At 37.1% G+C, this 22,099-nt stretch overlaps 1 protein-coding gene across 1 annotated transcript in view; it reads right to left on the bottom strand.

Moving 5' to 3' along the window:
• The window catches only part of PRKCE (protein kinase C epsilon), a gene marked incomplete in the record, with an annotated part of 664,757 nt that overhangs the window by 261,901 nt on the left and 380,757 nt on the right, over nt 1-22,099 (bottom strand). The window contains 1 exon segment of the mRNA XM_074286727.1: nt 388-547. Coding sequence (XP_074142828.1) covers nt 388-547 — 160 coding nt within the window.

Genomic DNA, 22,099 nt, shown 5'->3' with positions numbered 1-22,099 from the left:
GATGGATGCTGGCATGGCCTAGACTGGGAGGTGAGTGCACCCTTGGAGCTGTGCCTGTGGCATTTTCTTTTCTGCCCAAGCAGTGACTTGACCAAGATCCCTCAGTGAGTTAGTAAAGAAGCTGGGACTAGAATCCACTTTTCTGATTCCCTGTCCAATACTCCTCCTTCTTACCCTCCAGAGAGTCTAGCATAGGGTTGGATATTACCAAATGCATTGGAAGCATTTGTGAAAGCCTTAGAGAATGCTATTGTTAGGAAAAAAATAAAAGAGCAAGCTGTCATTGCTTTCCAAACTAAGAGTGTAACTCCCCCCCTTCCCCTCTATCCTTTCAGGTCTCCAAACTGAAGAAAAGAAAAAAAAAATTAGAAGGAAGTAGAATCTTACCAGATGAAGTCCCTGCAGTGAGAACAATAGGTGGGCTGCCTAAGGTAGGTGGCCATGAACTTGTGGCCATTAACTTGATGAACTCTGCGCCGGACAGCCCCCTGCCGTTTCCTTGGCCGCATACGCTCTCTGAACACTCGCTCCTCATTGTCTTTGGGTGCTGTGAAAGAATTAAAAAAGGAGAGAAAAAGCAAAGATAAGGTGAATGAGTCTAAATACTCTTTCTCCATAAGAAACTACACCATCACTGGCTGATAGACACTAAGCTTGTAGGCAACATACTGTAAAGAATTCTATGTTTGTGGTATGGAAACCAACAAATTTCAACTTGCCCTCATGTTACACTCACCCATGAGTTCCTATGGTGAAGACCCAATTCTTCATATATTATAGATTAGCCAACATCTTCACATGTCAGTTCCAACCCCCCAAACCTAGAGACTTGAATTTGTTACAGATCTGGTCTCTTTTTTCTTTCTCATTAGACCCAAGTATTATTGCCACCTTAAAGTAGTTTCAAAAGCAAACTCCCAGTATGCTTCAAAAGTCTGACTCAAGAAGGAAAGTAACACATTAAAAATGGATTGTCTCTATGGTCCCTAGAACTTAACCACCCTAGGCAGCAACTTTCCTATTATGAGGGAGAAAAAATTTTCCCCAACTATTCAGGATGTCTGCCACTTCCTCTTCTACCCCTGCTATCCTGCCTCCTCTTTTCATATATCCTTCTGGAAAGTAGAAAACCCAAGATCTTTGTGGAAGGTAGAGAGGTTGTGCTCATCACCACCACTGGGATATCATTTGGAAGGCCAGAATCACCCCCTGACAAATCCATGAATATCTCAGAGTAAGTACCAGAGGAAAAAGGAAGGATAAATAGGAGACAGGAAAGGGAAAAAAGAGAGAAACACAGAGACAGAGCCAGAAAGAAAGACTTTTCTAGGAAAGTGGGCCCAGACAGGCTATAAGTATCCCAAAGCAGTAACCTACCCAAAGTAAGTTGTTTTGCTTCCATTTGTGAACTCAGACTGCTGATTGTTTGTGAGGACAGATGAGGGTCAGGAGCCACATTACATAGAAGCACTGAGTTGATGGGACAGGGACTGAAGGTCTCACCATTACCCCCAGTTAGCCTCCCACTAGTCTCCCAGGATATCTGAAAAATCTTCTCAAAAGAGACAATTCTTTGAATAAGAATTAACTTTTCTAGACTCTTCTTTTAAGACACAAACTTTAATAGAAAGGGGAACACATTCAATCCTTTGAGGGAATTTGTATTCATTTATCAATTCCTGTAAAAGGAAAGGGGAGAAGGGAAAGAAAAGAAATAGAAGAAAAGAGGAAGAGAGAGAGATAGAAAGAGAATGGGAAAATGGCAAAGGCCCCAAAGATCAAGCAAAGAGCCTGTATAACAAGGAAAACACCTCCAACTTTGACAGTTTGGATCTGATATTGGACTGGAAACAACCAAACTGACCGATACACCTGCTTAAAGTGGTCTCTATCCAACAGCCCTTCTGGAGTTAGAAATGCCCTTCTGTTTCCAAAGGAAAGGTCATTTCTGTCACAGGGCGAGGCCTGGATTTCTGTGCTCTGGCCACTTAAAACTTATACTGCCTGATCAGCTGCTCTGACCATGGACTTAAGGAAAAAACAAAGGCAGACTGAATTCCCAGAGTGTTCACACAGCTATTTGGAACCTAGTTTATGACTCAGACAAAGGGAAGGACAGTCACCCCCTGCGTCAGGGAAAGTTATCACAAAGGCTTGTTTATTGGACTTGGTCTACTTTCTTAAAAACCTTCTTGGAAATCATGAACTTGGCTAGTCAGATAAATAACAGGGATGCAGCTGCAGTTTATTATAAAGGCATAAAGTTAATGAAAGATATGCTTTGAAACAGCCAGCTAGGGAGTTCCATTATGGCTGACATTGTAGATGTAGAAAGTGGAGGATCTTTGAGTTGTGGCAGGAGCTGAGCATGTAGGCCTATGGTCTCTCCTTCTGGGGAGGCTAAGACAGGTGCATTGCTTGAGTTCAGGAATTCTAAGCTACAGTGAGTCTAATAGCAATCAGGGGTCTGTATTAAGTACAGAACTAATATAGCAAGGCCCTAGGAGAGAAAGAGAGAGAAAGAGAGAGAGGAGAGAGAGAAAGAAGAGAAAGTGAGAGAGAAAGAAAAAGAAAAAAATAGAAAGGAAGGAAGAAGAGAGAGAAGGAGAAAGAAAAAGAGGAGAAAGAAAGGAGAGAAAGGAAAGAAAGTGAGAGAGAAATAAAAAGAAAGAAAAAGAAATAAAGATAGAAAAAAAGAAAGAAAGAAAGAAATGCTAAGGGGGTAGTTGCTTCTACAAAGATATATGTACATGTTTAGATATGTACATATCTAAAGGCAGACCATCCCTAAATCAGAATTCCAGAGACATTTGCCACTTCATTCAATTATTCTATAAACTGCAAAATCTTAGGTATTTTCAAGTCAATCAATAGCTCATAGTTTCTGTGCTCATGAATCCCTGAAACAGATTGAAGTCTGTGATAGCATCAGCAGAATGCTCTGCAGTCAACCAGAAAGGATTCCACATTACATTTCTTATTATATTTTTTTATCTTATCTTAATTCGTCTCTTTTCCTGAGCAGGCTGAGGCAACTGCACTCTGAACTAAGAAGCTAAAGCTGACTCAGGGCTGGACAGCACACAGCAGCATAGATTTTAAGTTACAGAAGACCTTAAAGATCATTTATTCCAATGACTTCATTTTGCAAATATGGAAACTGAGGTACTGAGTGATAACATGCATAGACCACAAGAAAAATGAGTGGCAGAGATATTCCTTTGTGATATCTCTCAGGGACCTATAGCAATGTGAAAAATAAAAGGCAACATAAGGTTATTCCCTTCAATGATTAAAGTGGCACCTTTCTGACAGTTTCAGGGGCTCACCTTGCTATACTCTATCAACCAATATTCCCCAAAATGTCCCTTATAGCAGTGGCAAGTTGGGTTTTTATTACTAACATTTTAGAGATACTTAAAGTACACAAAGTAATTTTATGTAATTTATCTCTTTTGAGCTTCACAAGAACCTTGTGAGGTACCATTATTCCCCTTTTACAGGTAAGGAAACTGAGGATGACATGATTAAGAGACATGGTCCTAAAGTAAACAAATGTCAGAGATGGTATCTGATTCAATATATCTCTGACTCCAAAGTCCCTTTATTGAACGCTTTTAAGATTCCCAGGATCATAAGATTGTAGATTTAGATCTGGAAGACCCATTGGGGGAGTCATCACTCCCAATCCCCTCTATTTTTACAAATGAGGAAACTGAGCCACAAAGAGATTAAGTATCTGCTCTGATAGTGATTATCTTAAAGCAAGATAGGCTTTTCTCTTTCTACCTTACTCCTTCCTGTCTCTGGAAAGCTTTCTTGAAGAAGACAAATGAATGAATGAATATTTATATTAAGTGCTCTATGTGCAAAGAATCATAGGAAGCATCAGAGACACAAATTTTAAAAAGGAAGACAGTCTCTGATCTCAAATCATTAACATTCTATTTGGGAGGCAGGGAGAGAGAGAAAACATATAGGAGGTTTCAGTTAGATGGGAAAAACAACAATAGCAAAACAGTGGACCTTAAGGTGGAATGGAAAAAGATGGTAAATCATCTTGAATAATTTTAATTCCATCGATAAAAACCATATGTATTCAAATGTTGAACCACTGGACAATGCCAAGGACTTGGACAGTTAGAACTTTCTTTTCCAGGTCTTTTTCATTAACCAAAGGGGTAAGACTGAAAAGGTTGCTTTGTATTTTAAGGGAAGCAGAAGAGTTTGATTAAAAGAAGCCCTTTGTAAATTTGTATGTTTTAAGTGATGTTTAGTTGTACATTTTAAAAAATTGCTTTTTTACTTTCTTTAGTTTGATTAAATAAAAATAATGTCCTTTATGACTCTGTTCAATCAAATGTCCATCTTTAAAAAAAAGAAATATAATTCCCGGTTTACTACTTCAATGAAATATATTATACTAGAGCTTGCATTTCTGCTTATATATCTTATATTCTACCCTCTACTAAATGGCAAACCCTATTTAAATGTTTGACAGCTAGATGGTGCCATAGCTCACAGAGTATTGGGTTTGGAGTCAGAAAGACTCATCTTCCTGAGTTCAAATCCAATCTCAGACACTCACTAGCTGTGTGACTCTGGTTTGCTTCAGTTTCCCCATCTGTAAAATGAGCTAGAGAAGGAAATGACAAACTAGACCGGTATATGACAGGAAAACTCAAATGGAGTTATGAACAGTAGACATGAATAAAACAATTGAATAAATATGGTTGAATGAAGCTGGAGAAAAAGCATAAAATCATGTTGATTTTAATACTTCAAATTTATATTACATAATCTCAACTTGGACTCTCATTGCACCAAGGCAATTTTCTAAACCTTTCTTCCTTCTTCAAATGTCCCATAACACTCCATACCCAAATCTTTTAGCTGAGACTTTGACTCATATTTCACTGGGCAAAAAAAATTGAAGGTATTATCTAGAAGTTTCTTGTTCTTAGTGACACTGGCCTCCTTGCTGCTCTTTGTATAGGACACTTCATCTCCTGACTATCCATTTTCACCAACTGATCCCCATAACTGGAATTCTCTCCTTCCATCTTCTGCTTCTTCAGTCCTCTATATTCCTCCAAATACTAGCTAAAATCCTACTTTCCACAAGATCTTGTATCCCTGTTTTATATTAGTGTTGGCCCTCTATTGATTATTTTCAATTTATCCTGAATATATCTTGTTTGTATATGTTTGTTTACATGTTGTTTCTTTCATTAATTAGACTGTAAGTTCCTTGAGATAAGCTTGTCTTTTGCCTTTCTTTGTATCCCTTGTGCTTGGTACAGTACCTGGAATATCACAGGGACTCAATAAATTCTTGTTGCCTGACTCAGAGAATTCAAGTGACTCACATCACAAGATCAATAAGGACCACTTCTGAGATTGGACTCCAGGTCTCTTTGTTGCTAGCTTAATGCTCTTCCCATAGCACCATTCAGGTCTGAGTTAATTCCAATTCAACACAATGGTACCCCAATGGACTTGACTTAAGGAAGCAGAAATCCAAAGCAGGTATATTATTCAGGAACATAGCAATGACTCCAAATTGACTATAATATGCATAGAGTGAAAAAATCACTGGGCTTAAAGTCTTTTTGACTTTGTATTCTATTTTATAGATTTTATATTTTATATAATTTTTATATTCTAGCTGATTTTATATTCTAGCTCCATGATTATGAATAAGTTACTAAGGTTTTGTGAGTCTCCATTTCCTCATGTGAAAAGTGACAAAGTTGGACTTGGGCTGACAATATTGATGACTTCTAAGGTCCTTCCAGTTCTAAGTCTATGATCTTATAATATAAACTTCCCGACTTGATAACTGGAAAGTCTCCAAGCTAGGTGTTCCTGTTGTTCAATTGTTTCAGTCTTGCCAAACTTTTCTTGACCCTATTTGTGATTTTCTTGCCAAGGATACTGGAATAATTTGCTATTTCCTTCTTCAGCTCATTTTACAGATGAGGAAACTGAGGCAAACAGGGTTAAGTGACTTGCCTAGGGTTACACAGCTAGTAGGTGTCTGAAGTTAGATTTGAATTTAGGTATTCCTGACTGAGTATTCCATCACCACACTGCCTGCCTCCCCAAACTGGATATCAGGCTCTGCATCTAGATATCTTCAAGGTCAACTCTCCAATTCAGTTTATGTGTTCTTTATTCTCTGCCTACACCGTGAACTTTCCTGCCTCTTCTATTTTTCTCCAAGCCAAATCCCCTTACTTTGTAGCAGGTACCAGTACCTTCCCTCAGAACATGTTCAGTGATCATTTGTTGAGCATGTTCTGTTGTCAAGTGTGGGAGGAAGTGGGCATGTTTAGGACAACCCCTAAAAGTTTAGGTTGCCACCAACTAACAAATCCACGTTGACCATATACTTGAATGGAAACGCAAATGAAACATTTCCTTCAGAACTGTGGAGATAGTGATTTAGTTTTCCATTTCAATGGATTTTAGAGACCTTAGTCTCTGACATATTTCATAGGTGAATAATGCTAAGATAGAATGAGGAAGTAAGGAAAAGGAGTAGATAGACAAATATCCTGAAAATTAAAATCAAGGAGTGTTGTCTTTTATCCCCAAAAGAAAATAAGCTTGCAAGATTTTCTAGCTAAATGAATATTGCATGACAATAAATTTTCAGCATTAAGTAAATATTTATAAAATGTCAAAGAACATGTTCTTCATGCTGAACTCACACAATACATTAAAGACATTTTCTACTCAAAACAGGAAAAGGGAAACAGCAATTAATTCCTCACAAAGAGATTATTCTATGCTATCTATGTCTTCCCAGAGCTTCAAACAATGTCCATCAGGAGTGTCTGAACAGAGATCCTCCAAACTGTCTACATGTTGTATTTCCTTTGTAATCTAAGGGCAAAGGAGCCAATGCATACCAAGATTTGTTTCTTAAATCTTAACATAATATTTTTTTTCTTTCTCTGTTTGCTTTCTGAATGATTTTTTTCCCCATGAGCATTATGGTGTCCATCTAATGTTTCAGATATTTCAAACAAAGTATCATTAGGAAATGGACAGCAAGACTGTCATCACGAGTATTGATCCAGTGGGAACAATAGCAATGAATATATGTTATATTGTATGCAAATAAAATAGACATGCCTAACTTCTATTTATGTCAGATACCTTTTATAGGCAATAGGAGAGCAGCAAAGTAACATGACCCCTTATTTCTCACACCATATTTCTTTCCTCAAATCTGTGTGGCTAGAAAATTCTTCAAAATAACACAGTTTAGTGATAAACTTTTTCTGCAAGATCTACTTTGGATTTAAGGGTTCTTGGGGATGATAGCAGCCCATTTGGAAGGGAACCTAAGTGAGATATGTGTTCCATTATTACCAAGATAGCTGACTTAGTTCTCTTTTGCATTGGATTTCAGAGACTTTAGTCTCATCTATTTCACAGGTGAAAAATGAAAAAATCAAATGAGGAAAGGGGAAGTAGAGGTGCTTTTGCACTAGTTATCCCCTTGTGCCTGGAATTTACTCACACCTCCTCATTATCTCTTAGAATCCATGATTTATTTCAAGACTTAAGGTCAAGTATTCCTTCGAAACTGAAGGTTCTTAATCTGAGGTTCATAGACCCCCTGTTCATAATATAAAACATTATATCTTTATTTCCTATAATCTCTAATTGAAATATAGCAATTCCTCAATTATGAACTAAAAACAAACCAAAACTCTACATTGAGAAAGTGAATAGGTTTTTCCAGACTGCAAGGTAGTCCATAATCTCCCTTCCCCATCCCCCAAAGTCATGAAGTCTTGTTCCAAATGGAGCTGTTTTTCCCCCTCTTCAATCACATCCTCTACTTCCTTTCCCAAAAATTTATTGTGGGCAAAGTCTGATGCAGAAGGGGGGAAATTTCTATTCAGATTTCAAGGATCACACTTAGGGAGAAGTGAGCTTTGGGAAAGCCACAAATAGAATGAACACTGATAAATGTAATGAACATTGTTTGAGGAGGTGAGTTAAGTAAATTAAGAGAGAAAACTACTGCTGAGAGGAAGGGCATGAAGTTTATGATCTAACTCCCTAAGTCTAGTCCACTTCTTGGCAGATTAAGATAGCTGACTATATAACTTTCTGAAGGGAAACAGATTTACTCTGGGAGATGCATTTTGGCTTCCAGACCTTTTTTTGGTTAATAATTGCACACAGAGTAAGCTAGCCCCTCTCTCTTGCTTGGTTCTCCTTGTTCAGAAAGCTCTGAAACCACCCTTCTGATCCAGTGACATTAGGAGAATACACTTTCCTTTTCCATGGAAGTCTGGTAAGAATACTGATATGCCCTTTATTTTCTTTGTTTTTGATAGAGAGAGGATGAGCCATACCCTGATTGTAGGAGCCACATACACATAGATAGTGTGGCAGAAATCCCATTTTTTCTTCCTTGGATCAATAATCTTAATGTCCTTTCTTTCCTACTGCAGTGAATTCTGAAGTAACTCGGAAACTGCATCTACACATGAAGAGATGAGAAGGCCAAAGGAAGAAAACTCTTCAGTATGGCAATGTGGGGAGGTGAGGAATGCAGTTGGATTAACTTTTTAGGCACAGAAGTGCCTCTATGAACCACTGGAGGGCAGCCCTGCCTGCTGGTGATCAGGTTCCCAGGTGCTGAACTGTGCCTACATAAAGACCCTGGATTGCTTGCTTCTGCTTCCTTAAGGCTCCTCTTAGAATACTACAATGTTGGCAGTTTTTAAACATGACTAAGTGCCAAGTGGATACCATATACCATATATATGCTTTTAAACATGACCAAGTGCCAAGTGGATACAATATACCACATATATATATAATGGAAAGATCATTCACTGTGTAAGGGAGAAAAATCTATTTCTAACATTTCTGCAAACTGTAAGCTTTCCAAGCAAAACATTGGCTGAACCATGAGTCATGTAACACAGTTGTAGCTAAAACTGCAGGGAGGATTGCAGAGCGGAGAAGCACAAATGTGACCCCAGTTCAAAGGTCTTCAAAAAACAGTATTTCAAGCCTTCAAACGTGAAGGATGGACTGGTTAGCTTGGTTAAATCCTTTTGGGGGTGACTCCATTCCTTAACCTTAGACTGATAACAAAAGGGACAGGAAGCTGGAACACACCACTTGAAGGGATATCAGTAGCCTTTCAGAACCCTGTACCTAAACAAGAATCTATCCTTGTTGGATGACCTATGACATAATCATTTAGTAGTTCTGTGTGTTTAAATGGATTAGGTGTTAAGCTGGTTTTTCTGGGGTAGAATCTGAGAAGCATTTGAAAGATCTTAATATCCATGCTTGATAGCAACAAAAATTTCCCCTTATAAACTTTAGTTCTTTACTTTAAGGCTTTTATTTCTGGTAAAGATAGTCATTAATTTTTTTTTAATGATAGTCATTGATGCTTCACTGTGGATGAGGTGTAAATTTACTTTTGAAAGGAAGTCCTTATACTGGTGAGAAGGGATGAATAGGTGATACTGAGTGATTGAGGTATCCAAGGAAAAGACTAAGGAGTGGGCAGAAATAGACTAAATGGGGCTAGGAAGTTGAGGAGACATCATAGCCAAAAGCCATAGTTGATGCTCAAAATTAAAGAAGTTACCTCTTAAGATATAACACACAAACGACCCTACAAATTAGATATTTTCCTCCAAAAGAAAATAGAATCATGATAGTATACACATAGAAAAATTGCCAAACCTTCTGGAAAACTCAGTTTATTATAAAGATTTATCTCCAATTATTTACTGATTTTAGAAATATTTTGAAGGCTTTTCCTTTTTAATTTGGAATTTTTGTTATATTTCTTCTATCACCTACATTATCCAAATTATCACTTTCTCCAAGCTACCTCTTATTTTAAAAATAATTAAAAGAGAAAAAAAAGATTAAGCAAAACTGATTCAATAAGAAAAACTAACTTTCAAAAATAAGCTCAATATTATATACAGAGTTGTGTACCCATTGATGACTCCATCTTTGCATAGATAAGGAGGTAGATTCTCATATCTCTTTTGGTGAGTCAAGCTTGGTCATCATAATTTCATAGCATTAGTTTTGTTTATTTTGTTGTTGTTTTTTTCCTTTCACATTGTTACAGTCCTTGAATCTATGTTTTCCTGGTTCTGCTCACTTTACTTTGTATCAGTTCATATCAATCTACCCTAGCTTCCTTGTATTCATCTTCAAAGAAGAAATAAAGGAAACATAAAGAAGTGTTTAGGATTTGTGACAGTGTTCCTTAATCAAAGTTTATGAAATAATGGGGGAAGAAGGGAAGGGAGAGGAATAGCCATTGGTTTGTTTATGGCTCAGACATAGTTCTGTCAGGCTTTAAAAAAGCTAGCACACCAGCTTTACATTCACCTGAAACAAGAGGAACTGTATCAGATGAGAGTTGTCCCTGACAGAGAAGAGGAAGGGAATAGAGAGAAATTGCTTTCCTAAGAAGTTTTTCTTTCCTAGTCCATCATTAATAATGGTGTCCCACAGCACTCTATATAATTAGATTAAACTGTAATTGAGAAATAACAAACAGAATAAATAAAAAAGTACAATAGAGCATAGATAGTGTTAATATGTTGTTTTCTAAGTTAACATACAGATATATGGATGCATATGTGTATTTTAATGGCCTCATTTCTATTTGAATCTGGTATTGCTGTATTATAGCAAGTCACCCAGGAAAGATGCTATGCCTAGGAAAGAGCCAACTGAGTTGAGAAGAGCAACAATAGAAGGGCCTGCCCTGCAGAAACATTGTACCCAAGGTGACCAGGCTGATGACACCTTGAAAAGGAAAAAGACATCTTTTTGCAGTGCTGAAGATATCTCATTGTCCATGGTGGACATGTACATTCTCAGTTTGTATACCTTTCTACTATATATTTTATATATTTGCCCACTTTCCTCACTAGTACTAGAGGGAAGGAAATAAATACTTATATAGCACTCATTATGTGCTAGGCATTGTGCCAAATAGTTTTTACAAATATTAGCTCATTTGACTCTCAGAACAAACATGTAAGGTAGGTAATATTATTATCAACATTCTATCCATTGTACCATCAGCTGCCTCTTTAAGTATCTATGGGTAAGCGTGCCCCAAATTTATACAAAGAATATTTCATTACTACTGTCCTTACTTTGACATTTCAGTAGGAATCCTAGCTTTGAGTTAATTAGGGATTCCAAAAACTCAGCTTCTTAAACTGTGGTTTGCAAGCATATATGAGGTTTTGTAACTGAATGATGGGGTTGCAAAATTGTGATTTATTATGAGTAAATATTTTATTTGTGTATCTATTTTATATATTTATATACCTGGAGCCATGTAAAAATTTCTTGGATGAAAAGGGACCACAAGAGGAAAAAGTTTAAAAAGCCCTGCTCTAGCAGATTATTAAAGACAAATGCACCATAGGAGCTTATAAAATATAGTTTTAAGAGAGCAGATCCACAGAGCACCTTAAACCTTCAAGGGCAATCATCCCTCAGGAATCCCAATTAGAAAGTTCAAGTTGGGGCCGTCCAGAGTAAGAAATAACAATATTTTTGATCTTTTCTCCTTAATAATTGATATATACACAGGTTTTACACCCTTCCAAGAATTGAAGGTAACATCTAACATTATCTAAGTGCACATTGGAGACTATTATCTATAGGGGGTTAGATGGTATAGTGGCTAGAGAGCTCAGTCTGGAGCCAAGAAGTCCTGAATTCAAATCTGATCTTAAACATTTATTAATTGTGTGGCCCTGGCAAATCATCTCAGTTTCTTCAATTGTAAAATGGGATGTAATAGCACAACTTAGGGATATTATAATGCAATAGGATTGCTGTTAGCATCAGACAAAATATTTATAAAGCAATCAATATACTACTTGGCACATAGTAGGCACTATATACATGCTTATTTCCTTGAGTGTATGCTGCCAGATTTCTGTGCTATAATAAATGACTATAAATAACATGAAAATGCTTATTTCGGTTTCTTTCCCTTCTATTATCTTATTTGAGCTCCACAATAACAATGCCAATGTTAATCAAAAACAATATCACAAACTCAAGAGATGTTGTGTTGCCACTAAATTTATTATAGGAGAAATGAACATGCATATGGAACTCTAATGCACGGAAGAGTTCACAATCCAAACAGGAACTTGCATATTTATGAAATTGTGCAGGCAAGAACTATAGGTATTATTATATTTATAAGACTGCTGAGACTTGGAGAGGTCAAGTAAATTGTCCAGAGTCACACAGCTAGTGTGAAAAGAAGGATTTAAACTGAGGTTTTCCTAACTCTGTTAAGTCCACTACTCTTTCTACTGCCCCATGATATGGACATGACAAGAGAAAGTATCAGCTTAGTTCCCCCTATGCCTGACAAGAGAAAATGCCAATAGTGGATAAAATGAAAGTGCTGGCCTTATTTTTGGAAAAAGAAGAGTTGGGGGGGAGTTTTCTGGTTTGTGTTAGAAAACCAGACTTTCTGGCCAGGTCAAAGAATATTTAGCACCCTTCAATATCCGCCCTCACCACCACCATCACCACAAATACACACTCACACCAGCACGCAAAGCCAGACTGCTTTAACCAAATTACAGAGAGAAGTTCAGGGTCCAGGAACCTAGCTAACTTGCCAAGCTGACTCAAGTAATTTGATATACTGGAAAAAATGGGGTAAGGAAACACATGGTATGTTGCTGGGGACTGGGCCAGGCACCAGCTCAGCAGCAAATGCTTGGAACAAGATCTGCCTGCTTGCTTTCAGAGCCAAAAAGAAGGCAGAAGTTTCAGATGAAACCATCCCCTCCCCCTCAGACCTGCTCTAAGTCAGCTGCTCTTCAGTACCTTTGTTTCTGCCAAGCTCTTCTCAACCTTGGGAAAATATCAAAAAGCTTGTTTCCTTCTCCCTATCACCAGTACCCTGTACCTGCTCAGAAACCTGCATTTCAGGAGTCTGATTTCTCCTATCACTAATGTTTTCTTTTTTTCATCATAGAACAAGGGTCTCGTGTCAGCCTCAGAACCTATTTCTAATATGTGGGAGCAAAGGGACTTTAGGGGCAACCATCAAATCTGCTTTGGTTCCTTTAGACCACCTGCAAGTGAATAATATAGCATATGGATCATTTATTAAATTTCAGAAGAAAATCTGTGAAGATATTTGCTCACAAAGGCATTCTTTTTTGTTGTTCAGCTACATCTGATGTTTTGTGACCCCATTTTCATTTTTCTTGACAAAGATACAGAGTAGTTTTGTCATTTCTTTCTCCAGCTCATTTTGCAGATGAGGAAACTGAGGCAAACAGGGTTAAGTGACTTATCCAGGGTCACACAGCTAATTAGTGTCTGAGGTCAGATTTGAACTCATGAAAATGAGTCTTCCTGACTCCAGGCCCAGCATTCTATCTACTGTATTATCTAACTGTCCCAAACCATTCTTTACTTTATTTCAACATTGTCTTGGAACCTGGCAGGCAACACAGTCTGGATGTGATATAGGTACAGGGAGCAGGGGATGAAGAGTCCAGAAAGGACAAGGGGAAAAATTACTTTCTATTCCTAGAGGAAAAGTTGGCAATACTGAAAGTGTTAGTTAAGTGCCCTTCCTCTTACCCTACATGTTCTCATGTTTCTTGCAATCTCCATCATTTGTGCTCAGAATTCATTGTTGACATCATCATGAGGCATCTATCATTCTCTAATTTCTGTTCTAGTTATTTGTGTCTACATGCAAGTATCTACTAGAGCCTAAGTTCCTTGATGGCAGTAATAGTGCCTTACCTTTGTTTCTATCCTTTTGACTAGAATATAATGTATATGTATTGAGTCAGTGAATGAGTGAATACTGGAATCTTTTGAAGTGCTGCATGAGTGGACCATCATTTCTTAAGGAGAAATCTCACTGTCAGTTGAGAGAAGGGAACAACTTGGATTGAGAAAGGGATAAGTAAAGTTTTGCCATCTAAGGGAGATTTGGAGGGATGGAAAAGCAGAATCATTGCTGCTTCATCTAAATAAGTAAAGGTAAAATTGTTCAAAAGTATCATTGCTTATATCCCAAAGAGATCCTAAAGGAGGAAAAGGGATCCACATACCCAAAAATGTTTGTAGCAGCCCTTTTTGTAATGTCAAGAAAATGGAAACTGAGTGGATGCCCATCAATTGAAGAATGGCTGAATAAGTTATAGTATATAAATGGATGATTTCAGAAGGACCTGGAGAGACTTAAATGAACTGATGCTGAGTGAAATGAGCAGAATCAGGAGATCATTATACATGGAAAAAACAAGATTATATGATGATCAGTTCTGATGGATGTGGCCTTCTTCAACAATGAGATGATTCAAACCAGTTCCAATTGTTTAGTGATGAAGAGAGTCATCTACACCCAAAGAGAGGACTATGGGAACTGAGTTTGGTTCACAACATAGCATTTTCACTCTTTTTGTTTTGTTTGCTTGCATTTTATTTTGCTTCTCATCTTTCTTTTCTAATTTGATTTGGTTTTCTTGTGCAGAAAAATAATTGCATAAATATGTATGCATATATTGGATTTCTACCATGTTTAACATATCTTGGACTATTTGCCATCTAGGGGAAGGGGGAGAGAAGGGGAGGAAATTGGAGCACAAGGTTTTGCAAGGGCTAATGTTGAATAACTGTCCAGGCATATATTTTGAAAAAATAAAAAGCTTCAATTAAAAAAAAAAGTGTACCATTGATGGAGAACTAAATAGTACAGTGGATAGAGCAGCAGCCCTGAAGCCAAATTCAACCTCACAAACTTACTAGCTGTGTGACTTTGAGCAAGTCACTTTACCCCACTTGTCTTCAGGAAACAAAAGTGCACCATTGGACAAATAAACAAAAATAGTTTATTACCCCATATGACACCACCAAACTGCAGAAACAGAGAGGGACAAACAGTCCAAGCAAACGTATTGAAAAAAAACTACCTCATTTTCAAATAATGAGTGAAACACAAATGATGGGTATACCAACAGAACAAAAGATTTTTTGTTCTTAAGGATGTTACTTCCTGATGAGAGTATGCTACGTGTAAAAAACTAATTGAATTGAATGTGTCCCTTATATCACCTAGCAGAAGGATAGGTACACAGTAGACATGCTTGTTCATTGAGACAATCCATCTTTGCCTACTATATACAAGACACTGTGAATTATACCATTAAGTATTCACTGAAGGAATAATGAGCTAAGCCACATAATCAGGTAAGATCCTTACTACAACTTTCTGACAGCATAAAAGCAAATCATCATGGAGAAGTTTTCCTAATAGACAATATGATTAAAATGCCTTCTTGCAACAAAGAACTGCCCCAGTCTATCTGAACAATGCAGCAATTCCCACAATGCCCATCAGAGGAAAATAAGACAGTATATTTAAAACCTGACGCTTTTCATGTACTAGATTCCTTTCATCTCTTTACCCCCTCCCACCCAGCAACAGAATTTTGTCATTTTCATATATTAATAAAACGTACACCTTTCTTTGCTCTCCTAGAAATCTGTCACCAACAATCATTAATTAATATGTACCCTCTATGAATGTTTCCTATTTTCATGCTTACTTAACTTTAAACTTCATGAACCAATTTAGTTTGCTAATTCATTGGCCTACCTAGCAAAGTAAGAGGAAGAACCTGCCATGTTATTGCCACCATATTCAGGGTCTCATGCTGCATCCCGTTGCTTAATTTTTAATTATTGTAAAATAGAGGGTAGGTGGAGCTGTGATATTGATAATGAATCCTTATCTCCACAGGGGGATTTTTTTAAACAAATTTTTCTAATTAGCATTGAAACTATAGCCCTGGAAAGGGATAAAACATCCAGAGGGTAGAAAGACGTACTAAATGACACAGATGATTGCAAAACAGGAAATCTTAACTTGGGGTCCACAGATAGATTTGGGAACATCTGCAAGCTTGAAAAGGGATAAAAATTGCATCTTCATTTTCACTAGCCTCTAATTGAAATGTAGCATTTTTTCAATTATAAATGTTTTTTAAAAAGAAAACTAATGAGAGAGAACTTCATCAGACTTCTCAAGAAATCCATGACACAAAAAACCATAAGAACTTTTTTCAGTAGAAGTCTGTGGTCCATGTTTAACATATATTGGATTACATGCCATCTAGGGGGGGAGGTAGAGGGAAAGGGGAGCAAAACCAGCATACAAAGTTTTTCAGGGGTCAATGTTGAAACAAATATCCTTGCATATGTTTTAAAAATAAAAAATTTCAATAAAAATCATCCAAAAATTAAAAAAAAAAAGAAGTCTGTGGTCTCCCTAAAAGGATCAAAAACAATGCAATTTATCAACAAGTACTAAAAGTCACAGAACCATATTCCTTATGCGGGGGGAAGGGGAGTAGCCTGGACTGACCCATCACAAGAAAGTGTGCTAAATCAAAGAAGGCTTCCTAGAAGAGGTTGGCTTTGAGCTGCATCTTAAAGGAAATAATAGGCCAGGAGCTGCAGAGAGGAGGAGAAAGGCCATCTAGTACCCAAGATAAACCACATTAATTCCGTTCTTGAACATGTTATGTTATGCCACAGATTGCCATTGACTCCATCCAAGCCTCTACAAATTCCCAACTGCAGGAACAGGCAAATCAATTCAATTCAACAAATCCATACAAACCACATAAGCCAATTGCTAGAGATATAAATAATAAAAAAATAATCTATGACAATGCTGGCTCCCAGGGAGCTTACATTCTATACTCTGGGGAAGAAATGCAAAGTCAGATTCAAGAGAGAAGCTAATAATTGGAGGGGACTCAAAAAGTCCTCCTGGGGGAGGAGACCTCCCATAGCTCACCCCACCCTCTCCCTTCACAGCCTTTGTCCAAAACAGATATATTTCTAGGTCTCTGCTTCTCTGCTCCTGATGAAATGGGGGCAAGGAGATATTTTATTTCCCCATTCGATACCACCAAACTGCAGAAACAGAGAGGGTCATGGACAATGAATATGGAGGCCCCCAGGTCAGGATTTGTTGGTAGGAAGAGGTAGTCTAAGAGCTCATCACCTAAAAGATGGACTCTCAGGTCCCTTCCAATAGGAAAGATTCTGAATCCAGGATTCCAGCAGCATGTACCTGGGCATTCCAAAGCAGGGCTGCTCCAGCCTAAAGGAACTGAAAGAAGCTCATTAGGAGATGAAGGAGAATATAGGGAAATACCCTATCTCCCTTTTCCCTTAATCCATTAGAAGCAGAGACCTAACTTCACTAGTAGGGAGCCCAAGCAGTGAATCAAGTGCCTTTTACATATGACAAATAAAGGGGCCTCCCCTCATTGCTCAGGAACACATGACTCTCCCTTTTCTCTGGATTCCAAGATCACTGACTACCTATCTATATCACCATTTGGCACTACCATATGAAGTCTTGTATTGTTATTTACCTATTGTGGTTTAGTCCTGCCTGTCTCTTTGTGACCCCATAGTCAGCACCCCAATGCTGAGCATGGGGTTTTCTTGGCAAAGATACTGGAGTGGTTTGCCATTTCTTCTCCAGTTCATTTTGCATATGGGGAAACTGAGGCAAATGGGGTTAAGTGACTTGCTCAGGGTCTCACAGCTAGTAAGTGGCTAAAATCAAATTTGAACTCTAGGCCTATGCTCAATCCACTGAGCCACCTAACTTCTTCTATTTACCCATTATCTATGCATTATTAGTCTTACTTCCTCAAATAAAACCTTTAGATGCTTAAGGGGAAGAATCTTGCCTTTCTCTTGCTTTCCTTAGGACAAGAAAGAGCTATTCAAATAACTATTTATGGAATTAAATGAATGGAATTAATCAAAATTTGGAATAGCCTTATACAACAACTTAGTAAATTTTGAAAAACAACAAAAACATAAAACTATATATATGTGTGTGTGTGTGTGTGTGTACACATATTGTATGTATGTACATGAATAGATGTATGCATGAATAATGTATCTATTTCTATGACAATTGTTAGGAAGCTAAATTGACAATAATTTAATTAAATTTATAGTAATATAAAAGTTCTTAACACTTATTTTAGATATAGAGCAGAAGTTATATGTAGGTAGAGTACTCAGTCATTTATTTGACTCGATGTGATTTGAAGGCATTCTTGGAAGGTCTTGCCACTGGGCAATTAGGTAGCCAAGTAAATTGACCACTTGAAAAAAATCATGAAGATCTGAGCCTCAGGTTCCCCCGGTGTAAAATGAGGCTAATAACAGCACCTATCTCACAGGGGTTTTTGTGACTTAAATGAGTCAATATTTGTTTTTAAAACGAGATTGCACAATGACAGGCACATAGTAAATGATTAATAAATATTTATTTATTCCTTTCTCATGTTTCTTTATTATTTAAAAAAAGTGCTTTCTCTGTTTCCTAATATTTTACTATTAGACACTTTATTCTTTGGATTAAACAACATTTGTCTTTTAAATGTAAATCTTTCTGTAATAGGAACGTAATATGTGAAGTCTGAGGCCCCTTGGTATGACTTAGTTTATAACCTGCTTGCCAAAAGCAAGAAATCTCTACCCATGATACCAAGCTGACTTTGTATTGCAGTGTTCAGAGGTGCTGAAAGCACAGGAAATGGAACAGATAGAGAGGGCAAAGGTCAAAGAAGATAGACCTCAAGGGTTTCACATAGATGTGCCCAATAGTACACACAAATACATTATGCCCAGCTAAGCACAGAGGAAGACACGAATGTGTAAATGAGATTGATTTGGCAAAACATCAGTATTCACAAAGGACAAGAGATGAGATACCATTTCCATCCCAGGGTACCACAGTGAATAGCGTTTGAGTAATGTTCCAAAGCAGTAGAAGATAAGAGAGAAGCTCTTGAGAAAGCCCCTTATCCCATCTCATCGAGGGCTACTAAGCCTTTCTCACAATCCTATTTGATCTAAGAAAGGACCCCTAGCACGTATCCTCCAAGTGAACAACTGGCTTGGGCTACCCCCTCCCCTGGCAAGGACCCCACAGAGTTAAGCCATTTCTTCATGCAGTGAAGTCAACTGAGCTTCTTGATACAAAAAAGGCTAGATTTTCTTTCTCTCCTTTTCAGTGCCAAGAGTGCCTATTTCCATTCACAGCAAGAAAGCTTGGGAAGGGATCTACTGTATTATACCAAAAAGCAACAGAGCTAGGGGCAAAGGGATTTAAATGCAGCCTGCTTTTATCTATTAGCAGGAGGTAGAGGACTGAAATTCCATAACAGAGAGCAGGGGAAACAACAGGCTAATGGGCAAGGTTTGTGCATATATTCATCTCCTTGTATTTCACCCACATAGCTTACAGTATTTAGTTCACAAAGCCCAGAAATGACCTCAGGTATAATGTTCACTAGGCAGGGAAAGGGGTGGGAGGCTGGGCTGAGGATTATCAGATGAGGGAGAAACAGGGTCATCACAATACTGGACTCCACCTCAGCAAGAGTCAGAGACATTGACCATGAGAGGAAAAGCAAAAATTTCACCAAGTCTTTTAATTCACTGATTATAGTGCACTCTGGGCTATCAAGAAGCAGAAGAGGAGACTCAGGGGTATGCAGCAAGAAAAAGGAAAATAGTCATGATTCTTGTCAAAAGAGGATCCCACTGGTGGGAGGAGGGAGTCATGACTTATCTAGGGTAGCTGTGGCCTCTAGGTGAAGGAGTGGATAGAGTCCTAGGTCCCGAGTAAGGAAGGGCCTGAATTCAAATTCAGACTCAGATTTTTAGTAGCTGTGTGACCCTAGGCAAATAACAATCTGTTTACTTCATTTCCCTTGTCTATAAAATGGGGATAATAATAGTATCTACATCTAAGGTTTGTTGTGATGATCAATTATAATAATTAGTAATAATAAATAATAATTTTGCAGTAATGTAATATATAAATATGTAATATGTTATATAATTATTATATATTTTATATTATGTATTATATATATATAATTATGTTATATTATATATAAATAATATAAGTATATATATAGTAATAATTACAAACACTCAGCACAGTTCCTGCCACATAGTAAGCACTATACAAATGTTTTATATATATATACATATATGTATATATATATATATATATATATATATATATATATATATATATTTTTTTTTTTTTTTTAGTCTGGGGTTAAGTGACTTGCCCAGGGTCACACAGCTAGAAAGACCAGATTTGAACTCGGGTCCTTCTGAATTCAGGGCTGGTGCTCTATCCACTGCGCCACCTAGCTGCCCCCAGATATATTTTTAATTATTATAAAAACAAACAAGATAACAATTGTAAAACACTTACTACAGTGCCTGTCATATAGTAACTATTATATAGATATTAGCTATTCTTATTATCACAGTAAATGAGATAATTGTAAAGCATTTACCACAATGCCTGCTACATAATAACCACAATATAAATGTCAGATATTATTGTAATTATTATTATTAGCATCAAAACAAATGAGATGTTTATTTTTTAAAGAACTTAGTACAATGTCTTGTCAGGCACACATAGTAGGTATTATATAAATGCTTGTTTCCTTTCCCTCAAGCCTACCTTGATCTAAAGTTATTCAACTCAGAAATCTGGGTTTCTTTTCTAAAATAAAGGTGTCCAACTAAATGATCTCTAAACAACAAAAATCCTATGAACAATGGCCATGTGGTATCAGAAGAGGTAAAAAAGCTCCATATTGAGACTTTTTAAATTATAATAATAGCATTAGTGTCCCAGACACCTGAGCAGTGGACATGGGAACTGAACCCAGAATTCTCAGAATTAATATTTAAGAAACTACAATTCCACATAATGAATCCCATAATTATCCCATCTCATAAGCTTTTCCACTTTCATTGGTGAAGAATCATGGGCAAACAATATCTGCTAAATCACATATATTTGAACAAATATGGAAACCCAGCCCAATGGATTAGTCTCACTTCACCCTCTAAGTACCCACAATAATCCTATTACATTATGTTTTTACTAGATTCATGTACCACAGCATCGTAGAACAAGTTCAAGGAAAAAGAATCCCCCAGAGGAATGGAACCAAGCCAAGAATAAACCCCAGTGTTCTTGACCTCTTAATCTAGTTTCTTTTCACTCTGTCATTATTCATCATGTAAATACACGATGACATCTTTATCAAACTTCTTTTGAATTAAAAAATAAGAAAATGAAATTAAGCAAATTGTCAGGGTCAGTAACTGAAATTCAGAGAAAGAAAAAATACAACCTAAACTTTTTGGAACAACTCCATAAATCACTTGCATCTGCAGATATCATTTAAAGACCCATTAGATAGATACCTTTCAATATCTATAGCAAGGCTGAAAATGGATAAATTCATTAATTAGGACTGTTTTTATTTCCTTTATGAAAAGAAACCATTTATTTATTTTTAAGTAAGGCATTTTGTCTTCATTAAATCTATTTTTGCTAACAAGGAAATGAAACTGTTTCAATTTCACACATTTTACATAGCAAAGACCCAAACTTAATCCAGACCAACAAGTATAACCAACTTTAGGATTCCACATATGTCAGAGATGACTTTCCTTCACAGCAGAATTTTAAACTAGACACAGAGTAAATAATGTGTTTATTCTTCCATAAAATTACAGGTATCAGGTGCGATGTGTGTGTGTGTGTGTGTGTGTGTGTGCGCGCGTGTGTGTGTGTGTGTATGTACATAAAAACACAAATTGATACATACTCAGACCCACACTAGGAAATATGACGGTGAAAAATGGCATCATTTCTGTCCTCAGGGGGCTTAAAGTTTAATAGAGTGAATAAGAAAGACACACAGACAGACATATAAAATATGCTACAACATAAAATATCAAGGAAAAGAGCTATAATGGATAAAGTGCTATGTTTGAAGTTGAGTAGTCCAGAGTTCAAATGCTTCCTCAGATACTTATTATTAGCTTCTTCTCTCCTACAAAATAAGAGTTGGGTTTTATGGATTTTCAAGGCTATCTATGACCCTACAGAATTAGAGAACCAGACAAAGAATTCTAA

This window comes from Sminthopsis crassicaudata, chromosome 2 (genome assembly GCF_048593235.1).
Source record: "Sminthopsis crassicaudata isolate SCR6 chromosome 2, ASM4859323v1, whole genome shotgun sequence".
NCBI classification, from domain to species: Eukaryota; Metazoa; Chordata; class Mammalia; order Dasyuromorphia; family Dasyuridae; genus Sminthopsis; species Sminthopsis crassicaudata.
The sequence above is the reverse complement of the archived record's forward strand: the minus strand, read 5'-3'. Positions and strand labels throughout refer to the sequence as shown.